Genomic DNA, 12,900 nt, shown 5'->3' on the forward strand with positions numbered 1-12,900 from the left:
GGAAAATGCAGCCCAAATAAGAGGCATTCTGCTTCCCATTCAGCAACCTTCATTGAGCCCGTGACTACAGAAAGTTTTTGCTCTAAAGCTGAGCACCCCTTTCTCCATGAGGGAGAGGGGCAGTAACTAAGTTATACCTCATCCTTCTTCTCCTGAATGCGTCGTCTCTCTGCCTCAATAGCCAGCTTCTCCTGAATTTCCTGAGCAATTTCACAGTCTTGTTGTTCACTAAAAAGCAAAGGTGAAAACATGAATAAGGAAAATAAAAAATAATGTATTTCCTAAAAATAATAAATACAATTTATTGAATACTCACTATATGAGAAGTACATTATTTTTCTCACTTTATCTTCAAGATAAAGATGCAAAGAGGCTCACACAGTCACATTTACAGATGAGAAAACTAAGGCCCAGGGAAGTTAAATCATTTTCTCAAGATCACAACGAAAATATGTGGTAGAACTGGAATCTCATCATCACACCCAACAATGGAAAACTCCATGCCTCTTCTATACCACCATATCACTTCACCCCACTGGGGCCTGTTCTCGGTCCTGCCTCTACCACTAATAACCACAAATCATTCTGTCATGCCATTTTATAAGCTATAAAAGTTTACACTTAGTAACTTCACATTATAAGTCTAATATCATACTATTCTTATCTATTCAAACCAAAGAAATGAAAATAAATGAAAATCTACTCAGAGCAATTCCTGTATTTCTCTTTATTCACTCATTATAATAATTAAGAATCATACACAAAATCATGGACTTAAGTTTTCAAAGGCCTCTATCTCTCTTCATTCAAGCATCTACCTGAAACTCCCAAATTAATGTAAAATCTGTATAGAATTAAGTGACTAATAACTACATTGGATGTGATAGTAAGTGGGAAGAAAGGAGAAGCACCGCAGAGAAGGCAAACCCAAATGAAGTGTTAAAGGTCACAAGTGACACAGAAGATGTACCTTCTGGTACAGAAAATAAGTAAGTGAAGTTTCATCTGAGCTTAATGACTTCAAACCGTATTTCCAAGAAGCACCAGCTCTGGTTCAGTCAGCTAATTATACAGACTCCTGGGAAAGCGCAACGGAGAAAGCAGCAGTAAGCAAGCAACAATCCTGACCTGGGACAGTAGCCCCGGTATCCAGACTGAATAAATGGTTCCAGTTCAATGAGAACGGCAGCATTTCATCCTTCCTGAGAGGTCCAGCTCTCCAAATTGCAGGGAGTGAACTGAAAGTCTTCCCTTCCAGCTTACTTATTTCATCCAGGAACAATTCTAAAACCTTGAAGTCTCAGGCAGAAATATAATACCTGCTTCTTCTCTCATTTAGGACATATAAAATATTACTCTCTACTGCTGATTTGTATTTGAGTGATTTGTCTTAATAATTTCTGAATAAGCTCATTATACTGTTATTAACCTAATTCAGGATTTTAAACATCTGCATCAACCTCAGAACTGGCCTTTCTAACAGAGAAAAGTGAATAACGTAAAGGGCAATGAATTTAGAACTCTAGGACATTCTAGCTTTGGCTCTCACCTTAACCTGTGACACTGAGCCTCGTAACATCTCAAATATCTCTCTTCCTCTTTTATCTCCATTACCATGACCTTCACTACCACCACTACCACCAGTCTTCATTCAAGCCTCATCATCTCTTAATTTTACCATTGCTCACAATAGCTGTCTTCAAATCTTGCCCACTCCAAGCCTTTACCCACCTACTCTCCAGAATAAGATCCCAAAATGGAAATCTAAAACTACTTCAATGGTTCTCCATTCCTTATAATTTAAACTCTACAAAACCTGAAATCTTTAACATAACTTATCGTGACCTTTATGATCCAGCTTTTGACTACTTTTCTGGCCTCACTTCCTACTTCTGCCCGTAAATACACTCTCCACTCCAGCAATACTGAACTTCTTGCAGTTAACATGAGATTCCAAGTCCTTTTACCTCCTGCCCTTATGCATGCTGCTCCTCCTGGCTAGAATGGATTTCCCCATCACTATAAACTTCTAATTAACCTTCAAGTTTCAGATTAAACATATCATCTGTCTTGTGAAGCTTTTCCCAGTCTCTTCTCTCTAAATAGGCATGAAATTTACATTTCAATTATCTGTGACTCAGGCATGTATCTCTAGATATATAATGCTCAAGGTGTTTTCCTGAGGCCCTTAAAGGTAACGGCTGTCTTATTCATATCTCTGGTCTCCTTTCATGGTGCCAGATTTAGCATGAATCAATAAAAGTGTTTATTTACAAAGCAAGGAAGCTTAACGAAATGATTAATAAAGTCCTCTCTACAAATAATAAACAGAAGGGCAAACCCTTCCTATAAGTTAGCAAAAATGACTGGCTTTCCCTTTTTACCTGAATATGGCACTAAACTAAATTAAGGGGTTCCTTCCATTTTTCCTTTACCCCTTCCTCCTCAACACAGTATCTGTGGTTGAATCTACCCACATGAAAGATTTAGGATGTAAGAGCCACTCTCAAACAAGAAATGTATCCTGGGAGCTTTATAACACTGAAACAGTATAAAAGTCACCGTGCCACAAGAAACCTGAGAAATAATCACTTCCGTTTATCTGTCTGTTAAACGAGGCTACTAGAGAGAACTTTTGTCAGACACTGAAGTTATGAAGATAACTGAGTCTACACTTCAGAGCTTTTCAGAACATTCTGTCATGTACTGAAAAGCAAGGAAAGTAAGAGCAGCAAACACAGCTAGAACACAGTAAAGGAACCAACACAACCCACAAAGTTCTTTGATGTCCACTCTTTCACTGGACTCCCCATAGAAACTACGCGACAGAGGGGACAGAGATTATTTTCCCCACGTTATGGGGAAGGAAAATAAATTGGAAAATAAATTCAGAGAAGTTAACTAACTGGCCCAAAGTCATACAGCTAAAAAAATGTTAGAATTTACACCATCATCCACATGTCCTTAAACCTGGTCAAGTGTTCCAACAACAACAAAATATTTTCAAATCAAAAAAACTGTTAGCTATAAACTGTTACTGTAAGACTGTAATCTAACAGTAAAAGGAATCAGAGGAACAGAAGTAGGCTCCTTTTCCCCTGCCCTGTTTGCTAGCTCCACAGAGAAAACCAGTCTTGACACTACCCCTCCCACCTCCCAAATCCTCACAGGTCTTTGTAGCGCTTCTGGAGCTGGGCCTGCGCTTTCAGATCTTCCTCTTGGAGCTGTTTAGCCACCTGGAGATCATGCTGGACCAAACGGTTCCGCTGAACGTTTGATGCCAAATGATGCTCAACTGGAACAAGAAGATTGAGGACAGGAATTAATAACGCCTTAGTTTGTTAGTAATAAATGCCATAAAAATCTTAAGAGCTTTACCACAGCAATAGCTTTGCATCCATCACTTTGTTTTATTGCCTCAACAACAATATATAATTAAGAGCAAGAAATTAATATCCCCACTTTTCCATTAAGTAAAAAGAGGATCAAAAAGATTAAATAATTTGCCTTTGGTCACACGGCAACAAAGTGGCAGTGCCAGGACATCTACACGAATATTCTAAAGCCAGGGCTAATGCTCTTTCTACTACTACATGTTGTCACTCTATTTATTAACTGCATTTTTCAAAACTTTAATTTTGTATTTATATGTGAATTCACAAATCATATATTCACAAATATGTACTTTAACATAACATGCATAGCTCAGATTTACTTTCCATCACTACACGGAAAAAAAGATTCAGAAAAATCCACAATGTGATCTCATTTATACCATGGTTGCCTGGGAAAACTCTTCAGGTCCCTATCCTAGGAGCAAGAATAGATTCTTCTACACATGCACCCCAGATAAATCTACAACCATTGTGTCCCTCCTACAACAAAAGGCAAGAAAAAAGGTTCAAACCCCTCTTTTCCTCCTAGAGATGCAGCAGTCTACTAATCCCTGGCAGCCTGTCTTACTTAAACATGCCCGAAACTTCACTGCTCACTCAGGCATCATTTGCCTAAAGAAATCCTTCAGAATGTACGGGTGGTGACGCCAAGTGACTGTGCTCTCTCCCTACCTAAGCCCTAAGAAACCAGCCTCAAGCTACCACTAAAAAAAGAAAACTGACGGAGCAGAAATGAGAGGTATTACTCACTCTCTTGTTCCTGCAGGCTGTGAGCCAGGGTGTGGTCCTCCAGGACAGCAAAATCTCGGCACACTACAGAAGATGAAGGAGGAAAAAGAGACAGGAAGGCTCATTAGTAATACTTTAACATACAAAGGGAAGGACTTTTCTTTTACTTTAAAAAAAAATCAATTCTAATATTTCAGAATGACAAACTTCATAATTCTCAATACATAAAATAGTGACTAGTTAAGTATGTAGTCTTTAGTCACAAAAATCCTGCTTAGTGCCAAGCACAGGGTGTCACAAAACACTGGTTAGCCTTGGCCCCTGGCCTGAGGTGAGAACACTTAGAGAATCAGATTCCAGAGGTCTAGAAATTCCAATCCACTTCCATAAAAGGAGGGTAAGTGCTGCTGAAATAACAGAAGTATCAATCATGCTTTGCATACTGCTACTGAGAGAGAAGTGGGTTACTGCGTAATTAGAGGTGTTAAAAGAAATCTAACCTACACTTCTCTGTGGTTCAGACGATCCTCTCCCAGCAATTTATGTCCACCCTGGTGTCTCTGAAGGAAAAAGATATTTTCACTAGTCCCTCAGGTAGGGCAGAGTTCTACTTTAAAAATTCTCAATTTCTTAAACATTCTTTAGTGGGTCAATCCCCAGGGACACGAGTTGGAACTAGGTCTCTAGGTCCCTCTAAACCTTGGGCTGCCCCCAAATAATCTACAAACCAAAAGAAAATGGGAAGCCTGAAAGAAACCAGGAATCCGCCCCAACTCTGCCTCCACCTGAAGATCCAGGCAAGGGTATTTCCTGACCTGTCTTCTTAGAAGCAAAATGGGAAGAAATAAGTCTCAAACATCCATGTTTACCCCAAGCTGCAATTTAAACTCCTGCTTCGTAAATATACAAACAGACAAAACATGAAGGATTCATCATGGAAACTGCTGTTTTAAGAACGTGTAGTTTAAGTGATATGTTCTCACTCTATTCCAAGCATGTAATTCATGTTTAAAAAAAAAAAGGAAACTCCCCAAAGCCTCAGATTATTGCAATTGAGTAGGACTCATGAAACAGTCCCTAGAGCTTAGGAAAAGTGGTAGATTTTTTTCTGCAGCTTTGGATTTGCCTATGAGCACACTTAACTGAAACAGAATGAAGAACATTCCTTTGCTGTTCTTCGCACTTACGTATATTCACATATACACTCAACATAATTGTGTCCTTCACTACTGAGGGATAATGCCACAACAAGGGAGGGAGATCTTGGGGAGGTCAAGATTATTTTGAAACGGTTTTGAACGGAGGAATAATTCTTGCCCAAGACCTACATTAAACTGAATACAACCTGCTTAATCCTCACTCAAACGTAACAGCAAAACCAGTAATTCGAATAGAAAGCCCTGTTCTTTTTCATCAGCTATATTCTCAACGAATCTAATATCTTGAAGCCCAGGTCCTAGTTACCTTATATTTCACAGAATAAAAGTACTTTCAAGATGAGCTAGATAGCATCCTCATTTAATAAGTGAGGAAACTGAAAGCCAGAAGGAAGAAGGGATTTTCTAAGGCTGCACAGAGTTCACTGGTGACAGGGCTTGGCGTCAAAGTCTAAGCCAGCAAGAGCTCAAGAGCTCTTTCCCCTTCCCTGACACAATGACGGCCCTCCTTCCCTCCAGGTAAACCATGGTCAGAATGGATGGAAAGAAAATATTCTACATTAACCAGTATATACTCTCTAAAACACTTCAATTAATTAATATCTGATTTTTAAATAGACTCAATTTAAACACGGACTCAATTTATAAAAATTAATGAATCAGCTACAATAAATATAATCAAATCTTGTGTGAAGAATGTTATTTTAATACACTGACCTATCATTTAAAACACCTTTATTATACCGGAAACGCTTGTGCTTATATATTAAAGTCAGTCTTAATTTTAGATTATGATTAGGTCAAATTTTACGATTAATCTTAATGATTTTCAAATTATGGGTGGCAACCTATTATCAGGTCAAAAAATCAATTTACTAAGCCTGAGAAAAGCATTTTAAAAGTCAATGGTCTAGAGAATAACAGAAGACAATTGGCCCTCATAGCCCTGAGTTTTGGATTCATGGTTTCAATCAACCACAGATAAAAAATACTTAGGAAAAAAAAAATGTGGCTGTACTGAACATGTACACACTTTTTTTCTTATCATTGTTCTCTAAACGAAACAGTGTATAACAGCTATTTACATAGCATTTACACTGTATTAGATATTATAAGTAATCTAGAGACAATGTAAAGTATACAGTAGAATGTGTATGAATTATATGCAAATACTAACACATTTTATACCAAGGACTGAAGCATCCATAGATTTTTAGTATCCATGTGTGGTCTTGGAACCAACTCCACACCCTACCCCACAAATACCAAGGGACTATTATAGATCACACACAGTACAGGAAACTAGTTTGGGGAAACTTTTCCAGTATTACATATATACAGATCACAGAAATACACAGAGATGATAGGTACTAGGTCAAAATGTGAAACACACATCATTCTATAGATTACAAAAAGTTTAAAAGCCACTTCAATTTACGTTATTAGGTGAGAACGTTAATGCCAAAAATATATTTTCTATGTTTCGAACACCACGCTAACTAAAATTAAGAATTATGAAATTATTACATTTTTCCATGTGGAGAATCATGTGAAGAAGTACAATAATTTTAAAAATATTTCTTAACTTTAGTCAGCAGAACATTAAACATTAAAATATACTGTTTGTGGACAGATATACCTATGGTAAAAAAAAAAAATTTTTTAATAATATGGCACTGACACAAACTTAACTCCAAACAGTAGTTCTCTCTCCAGTGAGATGAAAAGGGGCATGAGTGCCTTGGCTGCACAAGCCATTCTACTGCTTCAAAAGCAAAAACAGAAAAGACAAACAACAAGGCAAAATATTAACATCTGATGCGGGTAGTAGGTTCATGGGTTTCTCTATTTCCTGTGCTTTTTAAATGTCTTAAATATTACATTTTAAGTTATATATTAAATTAACTTAATTTCATGTTGTCAATAGCACATATTGCTAAACAATGAACATGAAGATATGGCTTGACGCATTATAACAGGTGTGAGAAATTTACGAATTACTGATTACCTTGACTCCTCATAATGATTTCTTAGTATCTAAACAGCAAGACTAAAGTATATTCTATTACTGTGATTTGTCCCTAAATCTGCAGAAGCTGAATTAGTACCCAAAAGAGAAGAGCAGGGCCTGAGCTAGTCAAGAGGATCTAGAAGGTTTTCAGTGATTATGAGGAAGTACACAAACACATACACACAGAGCTGCACTGTCAAATGCACTGACTCAGCCCTTCAGAGTTTACTAGGAGTTTCCAAACATATAATCTCATTTATACTGAAATATTACTTGCCCAATATATAATTTCTTCTGAACCCACTCTAGTTTTTTTTCAAGATTTGCCTCTGTATTCCCTGCATCAGTATTCTAGTACAACCTGGAAAACAATCACATATCCAGTCAACTTTGTAAATCGGTAACCAGAACAGAAACTATTTCACAGCCAGGCCAAGCTCAGAGCCTGAAGAGAACTTTTCTCCTTTTCTAACCTCCTCTACCTTTGATGTAAACAGTATAAACAGTCCACTGAGGATAAACGGCATAAACTCATCTCCCCACGTTTCCCTGTGGGCACCTTTAAGGTGAACCACCTTTCACCTTCCCATTTCTCAAACTTTTTCCCTCCTATGTTTACTTTCACTCATCCAGAACTCAGGCTGACCTTCTTGCCATAAGCCAACCCTATCAATGTCTCCTACTACTCCCAGCCTGCTACTAAAATGAGCTTCCCGCCATAGTCAATTACACAACTATTCTCCTTTGTTCCCACCCAGATCTCAAGTGTCTTGTAGGCTCTCCCCTCTGCCCATTTTCCCAGCGTTACGGATGGTGGCTAAGTCTCTTTTGAACATTAAAAGCCGTGCAACTCTGCCTCATTGCTTAGAAGAGCATTAACAGAAAAAAATGCACTTTGCTCTGAAATTCGAGCACACAGCTGCTTTCCTATCCAGCTGCAAGCTCTTCATGGCAGGGACTTTGTGGGTGTACTCTGCACCTTCCACACAACGTGTGCTCATTAATCGAAAGAAGTTTAAAAAAAAAAAAAAAGCTGGATCATAAAGTCAAACAAGAGTAGGAGAAAGGGAGAAAATAATGCCATAAACAGAATTAAACTCTGCTATTATGACAGCATAACACACGTAAGATATGTCAAATATCATTTAAACTAATTTAGCAATAAACAAACTACATAAAACTAGAACCCTATCCCCATTCTCATTAAAGGAGTTTCAATGATATGTTAATCTAAATACAGGCCTACCTTAGAGATATTGCAGGTTTGGTTCCAGACCACTGCAATAAAGCAAGTATCGCAATAAAATGAATCACATGATTGTTTGGTTTCCTGGAACATATAAAAGTTATTTTTACACTATAGTCTATCTATTGATAGTCTATTAAATGTGCGACGGAATTCAGTCGAAACAGGTTATGTACATACCTAAATTTAAAAACACACTATTACTAAGAAATGCTTGCTACACACCTTCAATTTGTAAAACACAGTTTGTCCAAAGTGCAATAAAATGAGGGATGCCTGTACACACAAATTAGTATACGGTGAATTAATTTACAATAGGCCAAGCAGGTCTCAGAAACAGAAAGGATGACTGGCTGACATACATAAATATGTACATATATACACCCCCCATCCATTTCCTTAAAGAATGGTTTTCATTGAGATGTTGATCTCCCCCTAAATACATGAATGGCATCGTATGCAACTAATAAACACTCATTTACTCAATAAACATGTGTTGAACTCTATTTCAGGATGAATGAGTCATCTCCAAGCCATCAATGAGGTGAAATATCAGAGAGGAAAACAAGTATAATGTAAGTTAATAAACACTGTACTAAAGACAATTTGTTGTACTAAAGAAAATTCTTTGAAGTCATAAACACTGGAGCAGTTATGCTTGTTATGAATTGGGGGTAGATGTAAGAAGTGGGAGTGATTTAAACAGAATGCATCCAGAAACTTTGTATCAAGAAACCTTAAAGTAATTAACACCAAATGTATCTCAAGGTAAGTTAAAATTCCTATGGACAGAAGTGGTAAACATTCTTGGCAAAGAGGCCAATTATGGACAAAGCCAAAAAGATGAAAATCCACAGGCCATTCTGGAGTTGTGTGTGCCTGGGGCACAGAAGCCCCAAAGGGAATTACAGCAAGAGATGTGATAGGAAAGCCCTGGTGCACCCTCATGAGGAACTGGTTCCTTTCTAGGCATTCCAGGTATACAACTTACCTGAAAAGTACCAAGGAAAATCGGGTGATCACCACCCCGCTCCACCTCACGCCAACCAAATTCGACCTCTCATACTTTTTCTTTTTCTCTTTTTGCATTTGCTTCCTAAGTCTCTCATTTTTGTTTTCGCTTTATTGCTTCTCCTCACACACCTTTTTCCAGGTCCATCTGCTTGCCAACTTCACCCCTCCAGCTCCAGACACAGCCCACTCCCCCATTCCCTACCAATGACTGTAGGAGCTTTCCATGAATTTCGATGCAGAACTACTCGTTCTCCTTCTACGGGTAACACCCTCGTCTGCCCTACCATTGGCAACTAGTAGAAAAATAGAGACAAAATTTGTATACTTTAATAATTCAACATTTTAAAGGAAAAGAGAAAAAAACAAACCAACATTGATTTGAATGTCTCTTAAAATTCTGGCCCAAATGACAACAAATTTGGAGGCCTAAAATAGTCTTTAACATTTTTTTCCTTAGGCATTAACAGTACCAGATTAAGATCTTCTCAGCTTTCACCAACAAAGAAATAAGTAAACTGAGCATTTTTCATAAAACATATTTAAGATTGTTATTTTAGAAAGCTCATTTACAGCAAGTTTCTCTTTCTCACTCAGAAACAGAATAATCTTTCGAAAGCCTGTTTCAAAGAGGTGGTTCAGACTGACAAGTGATGGGGTAAGAGTCTTTAGAATTCCCTTATCTTTTACTCAGGGACAAACAGAAGTGCCCCTCCCAACCCCTGCCACATCCCCCACATACGCGCATACCCCTAAGGGCAGCAGAAATTTTGTTTACTCTTCCACTAAATGAACACAGTCTCAAATTTTGGACAAGAATCAAGAACTTAACTTGTATTTATACTGGCAACGCCAGTGAGAAAAAAACTTAGTGGGGGACATTTTGCTAAACAAATTCTGCTCCAAAGTTTAAAAGCTATGCACAAGATTAACTAAATCTAAACAGTGAACAGTGCTCCTGCTATCAAGAACTCCTTTTTTCACTTCAGTCAAGTAAGCACAATGAGTACATATTTCAACCAAACCCAGAAATTTCTGATTCAGTGAGTGGCTACACATTCCTTTCATACATTATCCAAATAATGTGCACATTCCCAGTGCTATCCCAACTAATTCTACATAACCTAAAAAGGAAGTGGAAAAACAGCCATTCGCCTTCCCTTGTTCTTTTACCTACATCTTAAGACTTTCTGAAATTACAATTGCCATCATTCATCTTTACAAGCTTCCACCCACATAAAAATGCCTGGATTAATAATACATTAACAAGAGGCTATTTCTTTCACCTATGTCTGTTTTCCCTTTTATAGAATGGTAGAATTTTGTGAATTATTCTTTTTATGTAAATGTTACGAATAGCAAATGGACTACATACTCTGCTTTGAAAGCAGGGATTATGCTTGCTTTCCTTTGTTCTACATACACGAAAACATCTACTATGAACAAGAAAGATATTCAAGAGATACATTTTGTCTTGTGAAAGTCTGGTAATAACAGACAGCCACAACTAACATTTATACGGCACTTCATAGATTACAAGGCACTTTCACATGTATTCCTCCTAACCATCTGAGGATAAAGGCTTTATCAACATCCCCATTTTATTTACAAGGAAACTAAGGCTCAAGAGAAATAAAACGGCTTGAGCAAGACTACCCAATAAATAAAACAAATGAACTGGAAATCAAATCCACCTCTTCTGGCCCCAGATATTTCTGCTTAGAGTATCAGGGAAAAAAAAAGGGGAGGGGGTATTATGAAATACTAGTTAAAATAAGATAAATGTGCATTAAGTTCTTTAAAATCAAGGATAAAAGTAATTTTTAGTAAAGATGGCACAGGTATTCAGAAAGTGGTTTCCAGGTCCCCCAAAACGCAAATAAAAAAGAGACCTAGTTTACTTTGCCTCACTATCTCCCAAAAAGAGACTTCTAGCAATCATGGCCTATATTTACACCCGAAAAAAATAGCAATAAAAAGTTCCTTAATTGTATACACGTAAGGGGTTCAAGTGCAGCTTTGTTATATGGATATACTGTCTAGTAGTGAAGTCTGGGCTTTTACCATAATCACCACCTGAATAATGTACACTGTACCCATTAAGCACCTTCTCATCTCTCGCCCTCTTCCCATCACCCCATCCTTCCGATTCTTTCAGTGTTTCCTAAGTAACCTATGGGACACCCTAGGTGGTGACTACAGTGAGAAATTTCAAGGGAAATCTCTCTTTGGGACCTACCACTTGCCCTCATCTCTCTCTCTAACCCTCTTTTCAACATCCACAAGTTTCCCTCCACTTGGGTGGAGAAGATACTGTTAAATTTTAGACTCGTGTCTCTAAGATATATTAATGACACTTTGAAACAATAAACATATTTTGTAAAACTCTTATGCTGCCCTACAAAAGAAATGTCTCCCTAATCGGTTAGAGTTTCTTCTCTTTATTAAAAGTTCTAATAAAATTACCTGAGTAAAAGAGAAATGGGATTCAGAGAAACTGAATAGAGCTTATCCTAATGACAAATCCTCTACATTCTCAGCCTCAGCAATGTTTATACAGAGATCAACAAAATGACATCAGTATCACTACCACCAATACCATTAGCAAAACCAACCCCCTCCCCAACCCCCATCAGCAGGGCAGGTAGGGAGCTTAGAGATGCTTGGCTATAGACAGCAGACACTCTCTTATGCTCACTCAAATACCCCAATTATGAGCCCCATAAAAGCAAACATAGCTCTGAGTTGCTGATCACTGATAACTAAAATTTCTCACTTTCAGGCTCAAGGCTGAAAGAACACTTAAGCAATGCGTGAGCAATTCGTTTACCAGAGAACAAAGGGTAACACAAACTTTTGATCCTTCTCCATTTTCTAGTGTTCTAAAATTTTCGTGTCATTGAAATTAACAAAATCTAACTACAGTATGACAGTGGGAGGGTAGCGGCATCTAATTTTGGCTGAAGTTAAGCAAATAATCTACATAGGTGTTCCATCTTCATTTATTTTGTTACTAGTCAAAGTAATCAACGGCAGGGCTACTTTTCTAATTAAGTCTCTAAATGCCCTGTTCTTTCCAATATGCCATGATACTCCACCTGTCTGGAAGATAGATGATCCTTCTAAACAGAGATCCATAATACAATTAAATCAGATTCACTGTCTTGTAGTTACTATCCTTAGTACAATAATCCCACTACTAAATTGTCCACAAAGTCCACATAGAATTTCTGTAATTCCTTTCTGAAAGACGAAGATTTTCATTCTACACCTTATACAGATGACTAAAAACCAAGCAATATTTACCAATATTTCATCTGTCTAGAGATTCTTATGGTTATTGGTTTTGGT

General features: G+C 37.6%; 1 protein-coding gene across 1 annotated transcript in view; it reads right to left on the reverse strand.

Annotated features, from left to right (window-relative positions):
- The window catches only part of CCDC50 (coiled-coil domain containing 50), a 45,876-nt gene extending 35,579 nt beyond the window's left edge, over positions 1-10,297 (reverse strand). The window contains exons 1-5 of the mRNA XM_011981359.1: positions 10,292-10,297; positions 9,755-9,845; positions 4,146-4,208; positions 3,169-3,295; positions 138-228 (exon numbers count right to left, since the gene is read on the reverse strand). Coding sequence (XP_011836749.1) covers positions 138-228; positions 3,169-3,295; positions 4,146-4,208; positions 9,755-9,845; positions 10,292-10,297 — 378 coding nt within the window. The remainder of the gene's footprint in view (positions 1-137; positions 229-3,168; positions 3,296-4,145; positions 4,209-9,754; positions 9,846-10,291) is intronic.
- Between the last annotated feature and the right edge of the window lie 2,603 nt (positions 10,298-12,900).

The sequence above is a fragment of the Mandrillus leucophaeus genome, unplaced genomic scaffold, assembly GCF_000951045.1.
Source record: "Mandrillus leucophaeus isolate KB7577 unplaced genomic scaffold, Mleu.le_1.0 Scaffold224, whole genome shotgun sequence".
In the NCBI taxonomy this organism is placed as follows: Eukaryota; Metazoa; Chordata; class Mammalia; order Primates; family Cercopithecidae; genus Mandrillus; species Mandrillus leucophaeus.